The sequence below is a fragment of the Octopus sinensis genome, linkage group LG2 (genome assembly GCF_006345805.1).
Source record: "Octopus sinensis linkage group LG2, ASM634580v1, whole genome shotgun sequence".
NCBI lineage: Eukaryota > Metazoa > Mollusca > Cephalopoda > Octopoda > Octopodidae > Octopus > Octopus sinensis.
In genome coordinates this window covers 45053662-45076980 of record NC_042998.1, presented here as the reverse complement: position 1 = coordinate 45076980, position 23319 = coordinate 45053662, and the positions used below count along the sequence as shown (strand labels likewise).

Here is a 23319-nt window from a genome sequence, read left to right as displayed (position 1 = left end):
AAACATTTTTGGTGAAAGATATTCCTACATTTTGGTGAATTTTTAACACTTTTCTCCCACGTTATGCTTCGTTAGTGTTTAAAGCATTTGTTTGACATGTGAGACCATGGCCCTGTGCCTACAAAGAGTGTGAGATGTTTCGGCACAGCTGTGTTGACACTGCCTATTTGATATCAAACACTTTAATGTTTCTCTCATTCTCTCCCCACTCTCTGTATTTGTGAGTGTGAGCATATATCACTTGATGTGTATGAAGAGAGAGAGAAAGTATTTATATCAATCGTGTTCAATTAATAGATTGTAATGCCTCTCTCTCTACTCCCGCCCTCTATCTGTGGGAATATATTTTGACACACACGTGCATGTGCGTACGTGTTTGCCTCCAGTGCTAAAAAGTACTATCGCCAAAACAGTTAAATGTCCTGGCAGCGCTCAAACAGCTGCACACAATCGCCTCGTTCTGGCTTAGAACGCCTCACTCCAGTCTTATTAGCATAGCAGCGTCTGATTTGGCCGTAGACACCCAAACGGTTACAATGACTGTATTTGAAGGTACTGTCTACCAATCTAGTTCTACTGATGTTTCTCTGTCGATTTTATATTTCTTTATCAGCAAACTTTAGCCTCTCCTCTCGTTTTTAAACTGTTCCAGTTTTCAGTGAGAGCGATTACCAAGTAATGTCCTCTCACCTTTTAAGCATTCATGTTAGAGATTTTCATGTCTCTTACGCAGACATTCTTGAAAAATATAGTTTATTCTTTTACTAATTTTCCTCGTAGGACTATGGCTGTGAGGGGAAACCCACTTTTGAGGGTATGGTTACTTATATCAACTCTTTGTACTTGATTTGTGCATACAGGCATTACTTGTCTTACGGTTACTTCAGGGCATCGGATTTTGTGCTTATGGACAGTATAAAGTATGACTACTAATTTCAGGATAGACTGTAATTTTGCCACATTGCCAAAAGCATTAAAGCTTGCAACGTCTTCAGTGAAAATACATGGCAATGGAAATTTAATTCAAGTGGTCAAGAAGCTACTGCGTTAACTGCTTGGACCTTAAGTTTTCAAAGATTTAATGTGATGCTTAGAATGGAACAGCTCTTGAGCGTATAGATCAAAGATCAAACTCGACGTAATATATCGATAAACACGTTGGTAATTAAAAAGAGTCAAAAGTTTATATGACGATTTGCAGCAAAGGGAAGTTGAAACTTCTAATGGAAAAAAAAAAAAATTTCTGGCTAGTAAAGTCTGCTTGGAAAGTTTAAGAAACGCTTGATTTGCACAGCATGAAAATGACTGGTGAAGCTGAGAGTGTTGATTCAGAGGCTGTTATTAATTATCCTGAGTAGCAAAAAAAAAAAAAAAGAAAAAAAAAAGAAAAATGTTAAACTAAACTACACACCAGAGCAACAAAATAATGTTGCACTTTTCTGGAACTTTCATTTCTCGAGAAGAAAAATCGACCAAAAGTCGCTTAACGCTTCTTCTGGAAAGAAGTGTTACTGGTGATGTAAAATCAAAGTCCTAGTCGTGTATTAATCTTAAAATCCCAGGTTTCAAGGATTGAGGGATGTTTAATTTATCTCTGGCTCAGAGAAACATTTTTGTCCTCTGTAGAAACGTACAATGTCAAAGAATATTTTCAACAAAACATTGCTCCTTTTTGCTATTTGCAACAAAACATTCCCTATTTATTTAAAAGAGTTTTCTGATAACGTGAAAGTTAATTCCACATTATGGACTCTCGCGTCATAACAGTATTTTCAGAAATCGTCACCTCTGTAACGCGGGGGGATTCCTGTACTTTAGCGATCTCGGAATATAAAAAAAAAAGAGGCTAAATTGACCTGGGTAGAATTTAAATTCAGAATGTAAAGAGGATATCTGAATATATTTATTTTATATGAAAATACTAAAGTGTATTTAATGAAAACATCGTCGCAGCTGATGTTATTTCTTCCCACATTCGACTTACAACTTTCTTCTCTCTCTACAATTTCACGAATAATTCAATTATTAAAATATTCAATGCATAAAATGCTTGTGAAAATATCAATTAATTTAGCTTTCAAATCTCTTTACCTCATCTGTATCTCTTTCGCCCGTTTCTACACGGAATCGACCCACGCTCTGGTTGGATCCTTCAGCATCACATGACGTAAGCTGCAATTAGAAGAAAGAGAAAACAAAATATAGTAAACAAACAAACAAACAAACAAACAAACGAACAAACGAACGAACAAATACACGATTCGTTTCAAAATGATATTTCAAATTCAATGAGAAAACCATTTATTTTAATATGTTCAAATAATATCCATAATACAAACAGCAGTTAGTGTTGGTATCAACGATGACAACAGTGTCGACGACGACGACGGACGCCGACTGTTTCGACAACAACAACAAACAACAACAACAACAACAACAACAACAACAATAATAACAACAACAATGTCAATATCGACATCAACAACGTTACAAAATAACCTTTTACTGTCTTTGTATTAATCTAGAATCAGGTGGACGGATTCAAACAGCCAAAATAAGAACGCCGGTATCCCCGTGTCACGGAAACGTTATGTTCCCGAAAATTTTTCTGTAACGAGGAGTTCAGTAATGCAAGCATCTCGGTATTATAGGAACGCCGTGTTCCTGATAATTTCCCCGTAACGTGGAATTCGATAACGCGAAACCCTTTTCCCTTGACGTCAATGAGAAATACGTCTTGCATTACGGAACCCTTTCTTAAGACATTTCCAGGAACGCAATACTGCTGTAACGCTAATGATATCTGTTCGAGAAGAAGAGAATATTTAAATTTTAAGTATGATATTGCAGCAGTCAAGGTAGAAACCAGTGTTCACTCGGAATGTGACAGGTGCTGCAGCATGGCCACTATCATATGACTGAAACAAATAAAAGAATAAAAGAACACCCAGATGTTGCAAATACTCCGGGTGCTGGATAAGCTTTGAATACCCTGTTCAAGGCAGTAACAGTAGTATTGTAAAATTCTGGTCCTCCGTCGGTTACGATGATGATGAGTGTTTCAGTTGATTTGATCAGCAGAATAGCCTGCTCGTGAAATTAGCGTGCAGGTGACTGAGCCCTCCACAGATACGTAGTTTTCAGGGAGAATCAGCGTGACACAGAACGTGACAAGGTCGGCCCTTTGAATTACAGGTACATTTAATTTTTGCCAGCTGAGTGGACTGGAGCAACGTGAAATAAAGTATCTTGCTCAAGGACACAACGAGCCACCGGGAATCGAACACACGACCTTACGATTATGAACCGAAAACCCTAACCACCAAGCCACGTGCCTTCGCTACTGTTGTAATAAAGCAAGTATAGAATCACTGAATCAGAATTGCTAGCTTAAGATGTATTGTGATTTTGGAAGTATTACGTCATTATCTTTTACTTCTTTCAGTTATTGGATTGCAGTTTGCTGAGATGTCGCTTAGACTAGTGCTACTCAAACAATCTGATGTGACGTACCGGCATTTTTTTTACTAATCTAGGAACCGATAATATTTCTCAGTAATATTAATTTATACTGGAAACAATATATATATAAAGCTGAAGTTGTCTGTGTGTGTGTGTGTGTGGCAGGTTTGGTAGCCTTCAACTAACACTATCTCCTCCGAGACCCTGCGGCGCAAGTTGACCAAAATTGAGAGTATGATAGAAGGCTTGCTCTTCATTCCGTAGAAGAAAAAATTCAAATGGGACCATGTTAAGACCAAAAATTATTTACATAAAAAAGGTGCTTTTTTTTTCTATGAAAATCCCTATTTTTCACAATTTTTTCACTGCTGTGTCGCAATTTTTCGGTGTATTTCAACCAGAAAAATGTTCACTTAAAGAGAATAACAAGCTACATATTGCAAAATTTTTACTTTTCAAAAATTCCAATTCTAAAGGGTCGAAAAGAAAACAAACCCGAGCAACGCCGGGTTATACTGCTAGCTTTCGCTTTTCAATTTCTTTAATTTTCTCCCAATTGATTTCAAATTACTGATGTAGTTTTGTATGCGAATTATGGAAATGAAATTCATTTTTGCCATAAATTAATAACTAAAAAGTTAATAGCTTTTAAGGTTTGCAAATTTTGGGTAATTTTAGCCAGTCGTAAGCCACAGACACATTGGTGCCTATTCCCATAGTAACAAGCCAAGCTATCGTCTGCTTAAAACAGCAACCACTACGTATTCAGAACTCTCGTTTTTGAATTTTTGCTATAAAAAATATATTCATTGTTTCTTTATCAAATTTGGTATATTGATGTAATTTTTCACGCCGAATTTGATTTTGCTATTCACTTGTCCCAGAAATTTTTTTGAAAAATGTTCACTAAAAATATGTTACTAATTGATTAATCGCAGGTCAGCCACTGGTCGGACTGACCTTAGACGCCAACCCTAAATTCTAAGTCTATTGCTACATCTTTCACTACATCTATCGCTACACCTTATGCTATTTTAGTTACTAAGCTAATCTGGCATAAATAAGACTGTCTTTCGATCTTGAACATAACGCCTTCAGTTTTAAAGTATTCATTGTTTAAATTATAGCCTTCTGTATAATTCTATGCGATCATCTTTTGGTAAGTGATATTCCAGGCACCAGGAGGGACGGGAAGGGAAGGGAGCCTCTATGTAGTTGCTTGACCTACAAGAAATAGCAGCCGGCAAATTCCTTCAATTCACACCTTACCGTCTGAAAAAAGGAGAGAAACATAGGACAACCGTAGTCTTGGATAAGGAAAAGGACGCGATGGTCAAGACTACGATGTCTTTGATCATGGATTTGTTAGAACAGAACTGACCTATAACTAAACAACAACAACAGCAGCAGCAGCAGTAACAACAGTGGAGGCGCAATGGCCCAGTGGTTAGGGCAGCGGACTCGCGGTCGGAGGATCGCAGTTTCGATTCCCAGACCGGGCGTTGTGTGTCTATTGAGCGAAAACACCTAAAGCTCCACGAAGCTCCGGCAGGGGGTGGTGGCGACCCCTGTTGTACTCTTTCGCCACAACTTTCTCTCACTCTTTCTTCCTGTTTTTTGTCCCCGACTTCCTACGCAACCGCTGAGCTCTCGGTGTCGGGGGTTGACCTGCTTTCTCTTTTGCGAGTCTTACGAATAGCAAAGGACCACGTTTCGGACTTCTCCTACGAAGACCACTTCGCTCAACAAACAAACAAAACAAACAAGCAACAACAACACCAACAACAGTAATAATAACAGCAGCAACAACAACGGCTATGGATGTTATTATACCTTCTACCAAAACATTTAATCATTACTAAAAACTACTGCTAATGCCATAATCTTTCTTTGTCACGACAACCACGACGACGACGACCACCACCACCAACATCAACAACAATATTATCACCTCAATTCAACGAGGGACCTTAGAATATTGTCGTTTGATTAGATGAAATAGCAGCTATATTTCTCTCGAGCGATACTTTTGTTATTATCATTATTATTAGTAGTAAACTAGTTAACCATGTAACCAATTAAGAAATCAATTGTTTGCTTAATTGTTCAGTCGATCAATAGATTAGCTAACTGGTTAAATGGTTAACTAGTTGACTGATAATAATAAAAGAAATGAGATCGAACCAGTGCATGTGTTTATTATTGGCATAATGACCCTCCCGAGATACAACAAAAACTGTTTCAACTCACGAATTCGCATAAAGAATTTTGCAAGCTAAACATAAAAACGAAACATTCTCTCGACTTAAAACAACAACAACAGAGAAAAAATACCAAATAATACATTAGATGATACACTCCAGAGTACAATATGTCCGAAAAAAAATAATATAAAAAAGCCCAAAATTCCAGAATGTCCTTGACCAGAGTCTACTTGGAGGCGGAAGTTGCTAAAATACAGCAGCAACAACAACTTTAACATTGCCACCACCACCACCACCACCACCACCACCACCACCACCATCATCACTGCCATCGACATCGTCTGTGTGGCGCCACGAATATTGTCGTCACTTCTTCAATCATCGCCTTTACAACTACCATTAACAACGACAAACACAGCAACGTCCCCGCCCCCGTTACCCACCGCACTTTTGACTTTTTTTTTGGATTGTTGAATATTTTCAAAGCTTAAATTGAAACACAAAGCCAGAGGATTTCATTAAAATTATGGTCACGTAATGGGGGCGCACATTGAACACATCACAAAGCAGTCAAGTCTCGTAACGACGGCAACAACGATAACAACAAGAACAACGAAACCAATAGAAATATTGAAAATATAAATGAACAACATTTTGAAGTAATCGTAATTTTTTTTTAACGATTTGAAGGCTGTGAACAAGCAGAATCATTTGTAACATCGGACAAAATGCTTCACGGACATTTCTTTCAGAGCTTTACGTTCTGAGTTCAAATTCCACCGACGTCGACTTTCATCCCTTCGAGATCGACAAAATAAGTACCATTGCTTCTTATTTCTTTATTGCCCACAAGGGGCTAAACATAGAGGGGACAAACAAGGACAGACAAAGGGATTAAGTCGATCAGATCGACCCCAGTGCGTAACTGGTACTTAATTTATCGACCCCGAAAGGATGAAAGGCAAAGTCAACTTCGGCGGGATTTGAACTCAGAACGTAACGGCAGACGAAATACTGCTAAGCATTTCGTCCGGCGTGCTAACGATTCCGCCTTCAAATAAGTACCATTGTTTCTGTGTAGTTTAATACTTGATTGGTTCAAACAGAGAAAGTCAAGATATTTGGCTCACAATCGTAAGGTCACGAGTTCAATTCCCAGTGGCGTGTTGTGTCAATGAGCAAGACACTTTATCTCACGTTATTCCATGCCACTCAGCTAGCGAAAAGGAATAATATCTGTATTTCAAAGGATCAGCCTTGTCACATTTTGTGTTGCGCTGAATCGTCCTAAGAACTATGTTAAGGGTACGCGTGTTTGAACAGAGCTCAGCTACATGCACGTTAATTTCACGAGCAGGCTGTTCTGTTGACCGGATCAACTGGAACCCTCATCGTCGTGACCAACGGAGTGCGAGGTCCAAGCATTGAACACATCTGATGGGAACCAAATTGTCCTCTTATCACAGCCTTACCAGTGGCGGAGCATGGATTAGCGCTCCACTTCCTTAAACGTAACATATCTACGACTATAGTAAACATTCGTATATACAGTGATCACCCTGAGCAATCTGCACATCCCTCATATTCTACACTAGGCCACTGCATCCTATTGTTTTAAAAAACGTAAGGCCAATTGAACAATGGAGTTGTAACAGGATGAAAAGTCTGTAACATTTGAGGGGTAAATTATTCATCGAAGGAAAAGCCAAGACTTCGAATATCTTCAAACAGCATAAATATTTTTATTTCCTGGATTCGCAGTAAGAAAGAATCCAACTCCCGAAAGAATCCAACTCTGCACATGCGCTCTGAAGACTTCCAAAATGGCCTCACTATAGAGTCCTTGACATAGAAAACAGACAACATGCTTACTGTTTGAATTCCTTGGATCATAGATCTGCTCGATCTGAGTTGACCTCGAGTTATGAAACATTATTGTTGAAATTACAACAATGCCAGCAGCCGACCATTGAAGATCAAGTCCTTCAGCGCAGACCACAGCAGGATGAGCACCAGAAAACTATCACAGCAACTTTTGTGACGGCAGCGACCTACGCTCTGGAGGGTCCAGAGCAGCGCACCAAAGAAGACAAGGGTGAAATAAACTGAGGAAGACCTTAAATCGTAGCACCCCCACTTCAAGAATGCTAAGGGCTGCGCCATGGATCGGAAAGCGTGGAATAACATCATCACCAGAGTCCATCATCCAGCGTCACCCACAGTAGCGTATTGATTGAGAAGACAGCCACCTCCTCTGGTCGCCAGCTAGGGGTTTTATTTATAACAGAAAAATCCAAAATATTCTGCGGAAATTTACATAAATATTTTTTGCCAGGAATGTAACAAAGCGTCTGTGTTAATAATATAAAAAAAAACTAGCAGTATAACCCGGCCTTGCCCGGGATTAAGTTACGATTATTAAGCTAATCAAGTTCTTTATTTCAAACCAAACTAAGTAATATAGACGTCAAATTTGGGCGAAATCCGTTGAAATTAGTTATATTATATATATATATGTATATATATATATATATATATTATATATATTATATATATATATATATAATATAATATAAATATATATGGGCAACAGACACGAACACACATACACACATACACACACGTACGTACGTACACCTATTGCATGTTTTGTGCACGCATACATGTTCATAAACAGAAATGAATGGAAAAAATGTTAAATTTGTAGATTAACACTCGCACGATTTTCACTAAAGTATATATACTATGATTATAAAATATAGTGTCTTTCAAAAACAAAAAACAAAACATTTTACGTTTTATTTTTTATGAACGTCATAACTTACTCTCTCTGTCTCACCCTCTCTCACTTTGTCTTTCCCGTGAAACTCTCTTTTTTGTTAGACGCCATCAAAAAAGTCAAGGCTGATATTTTTCGTGGTTAAAAGCTATGTCTGAAAATAGATATTTACGCTACCCACGGGTGCCTCGGGGAAAAAATAAATTGACAAAACTCAGATAGGATGTTGACAAATGTCCTCCTAAAATTGGAGCGACATGCGTGCTAATTTATGGACGTGCATAAATTACAATCACGTACACACACACGCACACACATCCTCCCTTTTATGGATATGATAAAATAGTTCTATACTACAAAATCACTCTGGTTTGTGAAGCAATGGAAAAATATACATTACATCCACATATTTAAACACAAAGACACCTACACACGCACACACACAATTCCTGACGTCTACGTACACACGTATGAGTATTCGTGGACGTTTGAAAGCCTGAGGCATATTAAGATCCTGGTCAAGTTTTCTCATTTATTTTAATAGAAATCCTGGATAAGTTTATATAACAACGACCGGGCAGAACAATTGAAAGTATTTCACGGAATATTTTGAACGGAAGATAAAAGTGGAGATGCATTTAGGATATAAAATTAGGCAGCGAGAAATATAAATACATAGTGATTTAGGCATTATTTCACGTAGTATAAAGTGTTGAAAACAAAAGAGAATCGAATCGCCAGTTTTGAAAAGGATTAACCTCTGTCATTTACATCTCTTCAAATTGTATCTATTCCAAGGTATTTATCTATTGATGTGTAATCATGTTGCTAGCTATACGATAAGTTTCCACATATTGTTAAACGCTGTCAATATTGCTGATTTTATTTCCTTCAAGCTGGTATTTAGGTTAGAGGTGACTGAGTTGTCTCTTGGCTTTCTCAAACACTAACAAACAGACTTTTAAGTATTGTGTGATTCTTGTGTCTGTTACACATCGAGTTAGATCACCGATACTTGCTTATATTGTTTTTATTGTCTTCCGGCCATCGGAGGAAAACCTTTACGTCAGACATGGTCAACCTTTTGCGAGAAGAAGACGCCTGAGACATGACTCATCATCAGGCAAACCGCATAACTAAAACGTTCAAAGTAATTTTCGTTCGTTGTGTCATTTAGAAAGTCCCGCGGGCCGCAGTTTGCACATAGCTGCTCTGCGTTTTCGATCGATTCGTTAGAAATAACAGCCAAAATTTCTCTCAGATCATACACTCACTTCTCCCACGTTCGACCGTCATACAAAAGGACACATTCGATAATGTGTTGTTGGGTTTCGTGTATTTGGCGGCGGGCGTAGGGATGGATGAGTGCGGTTGCGGAGACGGATAAGACTATAGTTACGGCTGAAATGCACTTAATCATAGTTCTGCTCATCTGAGTCTACCCTGAGGCTAAACAACGACGATTATGACGACAACTATTGCAGATATTTGCCACCAAAACGATTAAGGCAACCTCTTTATCAATCTCTTTTGAGGTTGATAAAAAATATTGGCTGTCTAGTAAGAAGTTTGCTCCTCAACAACATGGATCCGGGTTCAGTCCCAATGTGTGGCACCTTGGGCAAGTGTCTTCTATTATAGCCTCAGGCCGACCAAAGCCTTTTGAGTAGATTTGGTAGATGGAAGGGAAACTGAAAGAAGCCCATCGTTTATATGTTTCTGTGTGTGTGTGCTTTTATGGTCTGTGTTTGTACCCCACCACCGCTTGACAACTAGTGTTGGTGTGTTTTTGCCCGCGTAACCTAGCGGTTCGGTATAAGAAGCCGATAGAATAAGTATCAGAATCGTTAGCACACCGGGCAAAATGCTTTGCGGCATTTCGTTCAGCTTTACGTTCTGAGTTCAAATTCTGCCGAGGTCGGCTGTGGCTTTACATCCTTTGTGATGTCGATAAAATAAGTACCAGTTGAGAACTGGGGGATCGATGTAATCGGCTTTCCCCCTCCCCCGAACTTGCTGACCTTGTACCAATATTTGAGACCATTATTAAGATTCTTTGTTGCTCATGCCATAATCTGTTTACCACGACCAGTATTACTAACACTATCTTATTGACTCGAGGGTGGTGGTGGTGGTGGTGGTGGAGTTGGCAATGAGGGGAGTCTCTAAGTGGTCGCTAGAAACAACAGCAATATCTACCTCAATAGGTAAATTGGGAACAGTGTAGTTCAAGGTATACTGTGGTCTTGAGAAAAAAGACGGGAATGTTTTTGATCATAGATTTACTTAACCAGAACCTACTTAGGGAATGGGTGAGGTGAACAACAACTTTATATTACCACCACCACTACTACTACTACTACTACTACTACTACTGCCATAACCTCTGCCATTAATATCCCAGCAGCCCCTCCTAACTGTGACCATCACCAACCACTACCACCACCCTCATGACCACTACCACAATCATCATTACCACTATTACCACCACTATCATCACCTACCACTCTATCACACCGTCATCATTACCACCACCATCATCATCGTCGTCATTATCATCATCGCCGTCGTCACCATCATCTTCGTCCTCGTCATTGCCAATATCACTATCACACCACCATCGTCATCAACATTAACACTAACATCATCACCACCACCAATCATCTCTATCACACCATCGCCATCATCATTATCACCATCACGACCACCAACATCTTCATTACGACAGCCATCATCATTACTACCACCAATATCATCATGTCTACCACCACCACCACCACCACTAGTATCATTACACCCACAATTACCAACATCATCTCCACCTATTACCAAAACCAAACCAGTTAGAAATAGTAGTCAATTTTCCTCTCTCAAATCATACTGCTTTCACCGTTCGAAAAAAAAATTGGGCACATTGGATAATATGGTCAAGCCCCCCCCCACACACACATATAGGAGAAAAAAAACTAAATGGGATGATCATATCTGGAATACTTCTGATCATAAGACTGACTGGAGGCTAAACAACAGTAACAAAACAACAACAACACAACAACAACAACAACAACAACAACAATCTAATGAGGGAGCCCCTATGTAACAGCTTGTCCCGGTATAAATAACACCTGAATCCTCCTTAGATTACTCCTTATCGTCTTAAGGAAATAGTGGAATGGAAACATTATATACCAGCGGTTCTCAACTGCGGCTCACAGGGCCGCATGCAGTCCTTCTGGCGGTTCGATGGTCTTTTTCTAATTGACTTGTGTTTTATTTTTCTTGGTGTGACCCCTAAAAACTATCCAGGTTTTGGATCTGACCCGAATATTTAAAAGCTTGAGAACCACCGTTATATGCTATTGTCCTATAATACTCGTAAAAATACGAGATAGTCACAGCTGGGACGCTTTGAGCTTAGGCCTGATCGATCAGAGTTAACCTTGAGCTAAATAATGATGATAATAATAATAATAATAATAATAATAATAATAATAATAATAAGAAGAAGAACAACAACAGCAACAACGTTATCAGTACTAACACCCGTACAAATTACCCTCAGCCATCATAAACAACTACCTCAGGGTGTCTCTGAGAAATTCTATTAGTGGGGTACGAAGTTTGTTTCAAGCCCCTATGGCAGACATTTTCTTGAGATCTCAGTAAATCCTGCTGCCAGAGTACGAGGTACCTCTTGCACTCTTCCTCTCATAGGTCCGGGACCACCAACGTAATTGCCTACCCACAATTCCTTCCGGTGCAGCACCAGTATTAATACTTACCATCACTACTGCCATCAAGATTTATCAAATAATTGCAACATGTACATTTTCATGTAAATATAAATTTTCCTTATCTAAATTTGGCGTCACCTACATTTACTGGTGTAAACTAGATTAGTGTAATCTAGTTTAAACCAGCTGTGCATTGGGTGTGGCACCATTTTTTCTTTCTTGGCTTTTGATATCAGACCATGTTTAATTGAAGCAAGATTTTTTCAGCTGAATGTTTTCGTAACACCGACCTCTCTATGTGGACAGTTATTAAAACTAACACGTTAAAAAACTAATATAACTTCTATTTCAGGAATTCTGACTCAGCAATGGCATTACTTCTTCCTGCCTCTTCTGTAAGCTATACAAATATTTAAAGAAAGATACCTACCCCTAAAAAATAAAAAAAAATTCGGAATGAAACAAACAGAATTTTTTTTTTTTTTTAAATTCTTTTTTCCTTGGTGTTGATCCAAGAATAAAGATGATTGAGAACCGAAATTGAACGAGTTGATAAAACGATGCCCTATCAGTTGAAAGGTCAACTGTTGGTATCATGGTCTTTGGCACAGCTCTCTGAATTCCTGAGAAAGTCGCTTAACTTTCACTGATACGTTGTTTACCTTGGCGTACGTAAGCATCATATGCAGTCACAGCTTCCTGCTGCAAGCATGAAGAACACTGCACAGTCAACAAGTGCTTGGTTGACGTATTTAATTCATATCTAGCCATGAGTGTGTCATGTGGAGATCAAAGAATCGGTTCTGCCAGCTTGACTTATTTCATTGCCTTGAGTTATTTGACTAGCTCTCTGACTTAGTGACTTAGATTTTTAGGTTCTGTATAGTCGTAGCTGAGGATAAGCTCTCTCTGCTCAATAAAGCGGTTCCATATGACGCGTGTAGATTGATCACCTCTTCTCAGCACTGGATTAATCATTAAGCAGAATAAACACGTTCTTAGGCTACCAAGGAAGTGGAGGTACCGCAGAAATTGTAAATAGCGGCGAGCACGCCGGGCGAAATGCTTACGCTGTGGTCGACTTTGCCTTTCATCCTTTCGGGGTCGATAAATTAAGTACCAGTTACTCACTGGGGTCGATGTAATCGACTTGATCCCTTTGTCTGTCCTTGTTTGTCCCCTCTATGTTTAGCCCCTTGTGGGCAATAAAGAAATAAGAAATTGTAAATGGCTTACGGTGCAAAAGATATCAACCCCTTTAAACTTGCTGAAATAATATTGAAAGTGGAAATATAATTTCTAAGTGTTCATGGTTTTATAATGAAGATTTGATCAAAAACTTTGCAATTAAAAAAAGTAGGAGAAAACTTTTCAAATATAAATAAAGTGGAAGTATACAAAAATAAGCATTATTGTCCATCTTATTGTTAGTTTTGTTTCATTTTTAAAAATAAAGAAAAAACTTATGATTTATTGTTTTTTATTTTGAATTACATATATATGGAGGCACCAAAATCTTTTAAGTAGCAAAGGCCTCTATGGATCTTAATCCGGCCTTGCCTCTACTGGACAGGCTATCTTACATGCGTCCTCATTGCAATACTGGTATCACTAAGCTGGAAAATGTATGAAAACGAGAATTCATAATTCTAATCATCCAAAATTTCTCAATGAAGATCCGGGATGTATCTGATTCAGAATTCAGTGACTGCTTGTTGCTTTAGCCTCTGGATCTGTTAGTAAACACATCCATACTGTTCATCGGCGGACACAGTCCATGTACTCTCCACTACTTCCTTAAAAACAAATATACCTAGCTAAAGATGATTAAGAACCAAAGTTGAACGAGTTGATAAAACGATGGCCTATCAGCTGAAAGGTCAACGGTTAGTAACATGCCCTTGGCACAGCTCTCTGAGTTTCTGAGAAAGTCGCATAACTTTCACTGATACTTTGTTTACCTTGGCGTACGTAAGCATCATATGTAGTCACAGCTTCCTGCTGCAAGCATGAAGAGTACTGCACAGTTCATTACCAGTGGTTCTTAACCGGGGTCCATATAAGATTTTTTGGGTCCATGTAAGCAGAATAGTAAATTGAAGACCCACAGTAGTTTATTAAGGGTCCATGAAAAAGTTTTGCTTTAGATGTCTTTATTACAAGAAACAGCTAGGTTTCTTTTGAAAACGTCTGACAAAGTTCAACCTACACAAGTTAATGTGTGAAAAGCAAAATAGTTATTTTCAAAGACGAATCTGTAACGTCTTAAAACATCGAACGGCTATGGGGTAGGGGGAATCACCAGAATAGACTAGCAGGCAAAGAGGTCCACAGATAAAAAAAAAATGGTTGAGAACCACTAGTCTAAGACAATTTGGTAGCGAAAAGCACTCACTCGATTACAATTCTCTTTGTTTAGCATAATGGAGCTTCATTATCATTAGCAGCTGTCTCGGACAAATACCCCTACCTCCAGAGAGACAGTTTCGAAGAGTATAAGGATCGTCAAGGCCGCCAGAAACGTTAGCACGCCGGGCGAAATGCGTAGCCATATTTCGTCTGCCGTTACGTTCTGGGTTCAAATTTGGCCGAGGTCGACTTTGCCTTTCATCCTTTCGGGGTCGATAAATTAAGTACCAGTTACGCACTGGGGTAGATGTAATCTACTTAATCCGTTTGTCTGTCCTTGTTTGTCCCCTCTGTGTTTAGCTCCTTGTGGGTTGTAAAGAAATATATAAGGATCGTCTAATAAACCCGAGTTCTCCATCTATCCATCTATCCATGGAAATATTTGACTTCACAGTTGTAGTGAAGGTGACCTGTCTGGGAATTTGTGTAATTAAATCTGCATGCAAAAAGGAATTCTCATTTTGAGTGAAGGACAAATTGTATGATACGCTATGTTGCATAGCAATACTCTTGCTATGTTGCAAGAATATTGAATGCAGATGTGTGAAACTGGAAAGAAAAGAATCGAATACGTTCCATTCGATGTCTACTGTTAGTGTGTGCGATTGACGGAGATGAAACGATCTGAGAGAAAAATTAGGAATTAGGGAACAGAAGAAAGAAGAAATGCACCCAACACCAGAGCTGAAGGCACCTCCGAAAGGGGGGGGGGCGCCACGTCAAAACGGTAGAGGAGTAGGGGCCGAAACCGGAGGTGGTTCCTCTTGAAGATGTATTGAGCTAACTGGATCCTATAAAGGAGCTGTTGTGGTCGCAGACCACGAAACACGGTTGAAATTCCTCCTGTGTGCAAGAAAGAGAGGAGACTGCGGTGGAACGGACATATGAGGACTGTAGAAAAGGACAATTGGGTAAAGAAGCACCAAGCAATCCAATGGAAGGATCCTGCAGAAGAGGATGACCGCAAAAAGTATGGGAAAATGTAGTGAAATTAATCTGGAGAGACTCCATCTCACGAAGGCGATGCCAAAGAACTGCGGCGATTGGCAAGACTAGAGAAAACCCGTCTAACCAATTCAAGCATAGAAATATGGACATAAAAATGGCTGATACTGTAATTGTTGACAATATCGATGATGATTATGTATATTTCGTCGACCTTTCTATAATTGGATTTCAGTTTTATAGAGCACCAATTTTCGAGAATATTTGGTTGCTATGGTATTTATTATAAGGCAGTGAATGTTACGGTCCAAACAGCTACGCACTGGCTTGTTTTGTGAGTGTATGCAGGCATAAATATATATAAGAGAGAGAGGGATAGACTATACTTTTGTTTTATTAAATTGGATACAACGAGTCACATATGTTGTGTTAAAGATGAGCGCGCGTGTCTCTGTGTCGATGCTATGCATTATGTTATATTTGGTTACAGTAGGTTCCTTGTTTTGTTAAGTTGTCTATAACTTTGTATTCTAGAATATCTGAAATTATACTTGCTAGCTTATAGTAGCTGCAGCTGTTAATAATTGCTTGTTGGCTGATAAATGAGGTTCTAAATTAATCAAGACATCTTATCTAATTGCATGTATTTTCTATTATTGTCTCTTTATTTTTGTTAAGACTACACTGTTTTAATAACTATCTAATTTAGCTGATTCTTTTTTTGTAGAAAATACAAATGCTTTGCTGTTTTGTTCAGAATTTCAACAATTCTGTGGTGCCAAAACATGAGTCGTTCGGATGGGACATCGCTCTTATCACCGGCAACATTTCCAGAGGATCTGCTATCTGTTTTTCACAGAGGGCGATTCACAACACAGCGAAATACCTGCAACATATTTGAATTCATTATCTTGTAAACCGGTACTGTATCGCCCCATCCACTTCGCCACTACACTATAGCAAGCGATGGAAATTGAATACGGTGTCCTTGCAAGTTGGTGTTTTGAATAACATTTATTAAATCTCATCCATGTTTCATTAACGTGTATTGTCTAGACGGCACTATGTAAGAAATGTAAACTTTTAAGCAGCATTGGCGAACTGTCTGATGTTATTATTAATGAGCAACAGAAGGCGGCGAGCTGGCACACACGTTAGCACGCCGGGCGAAATGCTTAGCGGCATTTCGTCTGCCGTTATGTTCTGAGTTCAAGTTCCGCCGATGTCGACTTTGCCATTCATCCTTTCGGGGTCGATAAATTAAGTACCAGTTACGCACTGGGTCGATGTAATCGACTTAATCCGTCTGTCCTCGTTTGTCCTCTCTGTGTTTAGCTCCTTGTGGGTAGTAAAGAAATAGGTATTTCATCTGCCGCTACGTTCTGAGTTCAAATTCCGCCGAGGTCGACTTTGCCTTTCATCCTTTCGGGGTCGATTAAATAAGTACCAGTTACGCACTGGGGTCGATATAATCGACTTAATCCGTTTGTCTGCCCTTGTTTGTCATCCCTGTGTTTAGCCCCTTGTGGGTAGTAAAGAAATAGGTATTTCGTCTGCCGCTACGTTCTGAGTTCAAATTCCGCTGAGATCGACTTTGCCTTTCATCCTTTCGATATAATCGACTTAATCCGTTTGTCTGTCCCTGTTTGTCCCCTCTGTGTGTAGCCTCTTGTGGGCAATAAAGAAATAAGAATCGTTAGTGTGTTGAATAAAATGCTTAGTAGCATTTCTTCCAGCCCTTTACGTTCTGTGTTCAAATTCCGGCCAGGTTGTATTTGACTTTCATTCTTCCGGGGTCAATAAAATAAGTACCAGTTGAACACCGGGATCAATGTAATCGACACACTTCCTCCCCTAAAATTAATGGTTTTGTTCCAAAATTTAAAACCATTATTAATAAGTATTCCTAAGGTGGTGGATTGGTCGTCGTTAAAGCGCCCGAGGAGTAAAGAATCACGATTTCTTTTGATTCTTTATATTCTGATTTGATCCTACCGACGTCAACCTTGCTTTTCATCCTTTCGGAATCGATAAAATAAAATAAAATATCAGTCATGTACTGAGTTGATGTAATTGGTCGATCTCTCCCACGAAAATTACTGGCCTTGTACCTAAATTAGAAGTAATTATTAATGAGTATTTTTACGTTTTTTTTTATTTGGAGCGGGAATGGGAATTCTTTTTATCATCATAACTAACTTTGCCTCAGTCCATTTTGTTGTTACTGTTAGAGTTTTTAAATAATCGTGGTCAACTCAATACGAATAGATCTATAGTATAAGGGTAACTCGATTGTCACGTAGCACCCCACATACCCAGTAATTCAAATCCAACAAAGGAAGCTTCTATATGATCGACATACCTTCAAAAGGTAGCAATTAACCCCACCTCTCTTAAATCACACTCTAAGAAAACATAGGACACACTGGTCAATTCTTTTGAGGTTGATAAAAAATATTGGCTGAGTAGTAAGAAGTTTGCTCCCCAACAGCATGGATCCGGGTTCAGTCCCAATGTGTGGCACCTTGGGCAAGTGTCTTCTATTATAGCCTCGGGCAGCCCAAAGCCTTTTGAGTAGATTTGGTAGATGGAACGGAAACTGAAAGAAGCCCATCGTTTATGTATGTGTGTGTGTGTGTATGCCTTTGTGGTCTGTGTTCGTACCCCACCACCGCTTGACAACTGGTGTTAGTGTGTTTACACCCGCGTAAATCAGCGGTTCGGCAAAAGAGACCGATAGAATAAGTATCAGGCTTAAAAAAAGTAAAAGATAAACGGTAAAATGTTTCTGAGCAAAGCCACTTAACGCTTAACATTATATTTAATTAGCTGTAAATAGGCTTACTGCCCAAGATAACGAGTACGTTTTATAATTGGTTTGTGTTCCATTAGGCTTAAGTAATTAGCTCAAATCCTCCCATGGGCCCGAAGACGATTCTAAGAATCTGTCAAGAGTGTCTTAAAAATGATGGATACACACTACTTAATACACACACACACACACACACACACACACACACACACACACACACACAACATACATGAGAGAGAAAGTGAAAGAAAATGGAATTCATGAAACTGTTTATTATCCTCTACGATCGTTTCAACCCATTGTGTATCGGTGCATCATTGGTGATGTGTCTCATTAGGTGACTTCTCAAAAAGTACCTCGCTTTTTAATCTCCGTTTCGCTTATTTCGAATAGAATACATATTGGTGATTGTCTGTTGCTACACGTATACACGAGAAACACGAGTTAGATTATCACGGTGGCATACTACAAGGTGTATACCCAAATTTAAAATTATATATATATATACTAGCACTATGACCTGGCGTTGCCGGGTCATAGTGCTAGTACATGCATATACAGCTGTGTGCGTGCGCACATACACGCGAGTACTGTCCAAATCTCCGACCAATCACATACAGCTAGCTGGCATTCAATTGGCGTATCAAGTTTCGAGCATTTTGATTGGGTTTTGGATAGAAAATTCACAAAAAAGTCACTTCTATTGATTTTTTTAATGGCTTTGCGGGGTGACTGGGGAAATGTAAAGATGTGCACGACCACCTTTAGACGGTTTTGAATGACCATAGAAAGTGCGAGCCGTCTAACTGAAAAATTGTGGATTTGTATAAAGGATACACACGCAGACATTTTCCCATTTATATATGTATATATATATACATATATATATATATATATATATATATATATATTATATATATATATATATATATATATATATATATATATATATATGTGTGTGGTGTGTGTGTGTGTGTGTATGCACATATATATATGTGTGTGTGTGCGTGTATATGCACATATATATGTGTGTATGTGTATACATATATTTGTGTGTACACATACACACACATATGTGTATATTTTTATACATGGAAACCGATTTCCTCTTAAACATATTGACTTCGTCTATGCTGTGTGCTTTTTGCCATATTTTCCATATCGTTGAATGGAAAATTACCACCGGAATTTGAACGTTTAACCGTTAGATTTATATCCCATGAAGCAAGTGTTTATTTTTGTAATTACTTGTGTTATATGTGTTCCTGCATTGCAGTTTTGTGCTTTGCTCGAAATATTGCTTCCATTAATATTCATAATTAAATTGCAATGAGCATTAAAGGTTGTGAGCTTGCCGAATCGTTACCGTGCTGTACAAAATACTCAGCGGCATTTCTTCCTATTTTACATTCTGGGTTCAAATGCTTGCGGGGTCGATAAAATAAGCACCAGATGAGTATTGGTGTGGAAGTAATCGACTTACCTCCTTCTCGAAATGTTGGCCTTGTGCCAAAATTTGAAATCAGGGATCTTTACCTCTTGACAGACAGATTTAAAAAATAATTTTTTGAAATTAAACACTTTCAAACTTCGGACACTGGTAGAATGTGCCATATAAAATATGTTTCACTCTTAGCATTTTTGAGAAAAACTTATATTTAGGAAGTTATTTCACGTTAAAGTAGTTGTATTTCGGTAATTTCAACCAATCAATGATGTGTATTACTGCTGTTGTTTGTCAACAACAACTATCAGCGGTGTATTTTTCGTTCGTCACTGTTATTTATGACATCGTTCGTGCGTTTGTACTGGTTTTAGCTTTAAGGTTTTAGGGTGAGGGTTTTAGGGTTAGGGTAGTCATAAATAACAGTGACAAACGAAATATACACCGCCGATAGTTGTTGACAAACAACAGGCAGTAATTTTATTTAACTGAATACACGTCATTGATTGGTTGAAATTACCGAAATACGACTACTTTAACGTGAAATAACTTCCTAAAAATAAGTTTTTCTCAAAAATGCTAAGAGTAAAAGATGTTTTATATGACACATTCTACCAGTATCCGAAGTTTGAGTGTCTTTAGTTACAAGAAATTATTTTTTAAATCTGTCGGTCAAAAGGTAAAGATCCGAAATCAATATTATTATGCGCATTGCTTCCATATCGTTTATTTTTGTGGAGGATTTGTATAGTATAGATGTGTTACTAATTAATGTTTTATTGCAGTGATTCTCAACTTTTTCATTTCTAAGAACCCCAGGATATTGAAAGGTCTATCAGCTTAACATGTTCATATATATATAATATATATATATATATAATATATATATATATATATATATATATATATATATATATATATATATATATATATACATATATATATGTAGTAAACTAATGATTAAAAATTAAAATTCTGGTAGAAATATCCACACCAATTGCATTGGCTGTACCTTACTATAAAGAGGTAACAAATACGCGTCAATTTCACTTCATCTAGAAAATGAGATCAAGAAAAGCTTGAAGCGTTGACAATTGATTCAGGCACTTTACTGTTCTAAACAAATTGCAAAGAATTCATACGAAAAATAAGAAGAAAACCTTGATTAAAAAGATAGAAGCTAGAATAAAGATATGTTTTCAACACGCGCTCATGTAGACGTTCACAGTCTACTGTTGACGACTTACACAGATCTTTCATCCAGAATGATACTGTTATGGCATGATTAAGCAACCAATAGTAGTAAGCTGAATTGTTAGTATACCGACTAAATAAAGAAAAAAATTGCTTATGATTACTATCAAAAACTGTGTTTTTTTATCCTTGAAAAAGGAGAAGGATTTTTATAGCTAGCCCTTCCTCCTCCCCCCTCCATTCTCCTCCTCGCAGTCGTGAATTTACATCACACTAAATCTGTTTCCTGAACTGTAACAAACAAAGAACGGTTTTCTTCCCATTTCCTCATCCTAAAGTGGCATAGTTTGGTTGCATGTTATCATTGATTGCAGACGTGACACAGATTAATGATGAGCTTCCGGATTTTCCACCAACTTGTTTACCAAACCATTTACTACAAAACACTCTGATTCAGGTTTAAAAATAAAAATCTTTCACAATTATTTCTTATTTTTATTAGTTTGTTCATTTTATGTCCGCTTATCCATGCTGGCATGAGTTGGATGATTTTTAAGTTTAAAAAAAATAATCGTTATGAAAAAGAGCAAGACTTTCCCTTCCATTTTCTTTCAAGGTGCAACCATGGCTATGTGGTTAAGAAGCTAGCTTTGCAACTACGTAGTTTCGAGTACAGTCCCACTACGCAGCACCTTCTGTCAGTGTCTTCTAGTGTATCCCCTGCCTGAACAATGCCTTTGTGAGTGAGTCTGGTCGATGGAAACTGTGGAGGCCCGACGTGTATGCTAAAGCATGTCTCTAGGAGAAGGTCGCTCTGATATAAAAGCAGTAAATGCAGGGAATGGAATTGAAAATGTTGGGAATCTTTTGATTGCGCTTGAGATCATGACATTCACAGATTCCTGACCCTGCAACTCATATTGGTACTGGATATCTTGCCCTGGATGGTCTCTGGATCATGCCGAAGGATAGAGAGAGATTATGGTTAAGAACGCGGGTTACTAACCACAAGATTCCGTGTTCGATTCCAGGCAGTGACCTTACTACTACTACTACTACTACTACTACTACTACTACTAAAAATAATAATAACATCGAAAAATACCTTGGGAATGAGAACCCAAGTTCAAAATTTCCCCAAGACACCTGCTGAAGGTTAGAGGGTATATCAACCGAAACGTTGTGTGTCAGGGATGTAACTAAATATACATAGGCGGACAGAAAGCACAGAAGGTCAACAGTTCTTCATCAGTTATTGACCAGAAGGGTCAGTCGAAACCGTCGATGGAACATGGTTATCACAACTGCCACTTTCAGCCATTTACTGTCGCTGTCAGTATGTATGTATACACTTATCTATCTATCTATCTATCTATCTATCTATCTATCTATCTATCTATCTATCTATCTATCTATCTATCTATCTATCTATCTATCTATCTATCTATCTATCTATCTATCTATCTATCTATCTATCTGTCTGTCTGTCTGTTGTCTGTCTGTCTGTCTGTCTGTCTCTGTGTGTGTGTTTGTTTTTGTTTGTCCCCCACCATTGCTTGACAAACAGTGTTAGTTTGTTTATGTCTGTAACTTAGCAGTATGGCAAAAGAGACTAATAGAATAAGGACCAGACTTAAGGCATCAGTACTGGAGTCGATTTGTTCGACAGAAACTTTCAAGCTGGTGCCCCAGCATGGCTGCAATCCAATAACTGAAACAAGTGACAAAAGATATCTCTCTTTATTCTTTTACTTGTTTCAGTCATTTTACTGCGGCCATGCTAGAGCACCGCCTTTAGTCGAGCAAATCGACCCCAGGACTTATTCTTTGTAAGCCTAGTACTTATTCTATCGGTCTCTTTTGCCGAACCGCTAAGTTACGGGAACGTAAACACACCAGCATCAGTTGTCAAGCGATGTTGGGGAGACAAACACAAACACAGAAACACATACACACACATATATATACATACATATATACGACGGGCTTCTTTCAGTTTCCTTCTACTAAATCCACTCACAAGGCTTTGGTCGACCCGAGGCTATAGTAGAAGACACTTGCCCAAGATGCCATGTAGTGGGACTGAACCTGGAACCATGTGGTTAGTAAGCAAGCTACTTACCACCCAGCCACTCCTACGCCTTGCAGTTATCTTCAAAAGCTACATATCTATTGCATAAACGATCCAGTTCTCCTCTAAAATTAAAGCATGACATGTTTTATCTGCCTGATAAAGCTTGCCAAAACAATCCTGAAATTCATAACAGTACAAGGCATGATAAAGATGATAAATCTAAGCCTGAAGCTGGCTTAGATTCTGCCCCTCTTGCCACTTT

The 23319-nt window shown here is 38.4% G+C and overlaps 1 protein-coding gene across 5 annotated transcripts in view; it reads right to left on the bottom strand.

Moving 5' to 3' along the window:
* LOC115228412 (GTPase-activating Rap/Ran-GAP domain-like protein 3) overlaps positions 1-23319 on the bottom strand; it is a 1278929-nt gene that overhangs the window by 136791 nt on the left and 1118819 nt on the right. For all 5 annotated transcript variants that reach the window (XR_005003648.1, XM_036512798.1, XM_036512804.1 and 2 more), the window contains one exon: positions 2092-2172. Coding sequence is in view for 4 of the 5 variants with exons in the window: in XM_036512798.1 (XP_036368691.1) it covers positions 2092-2172 (81 nt within the window). In the remaining variant the exon portion in view is untranslated. The remainder of the gene's footprint in view (positions 1-2091; positions 2173-23319) is intronic.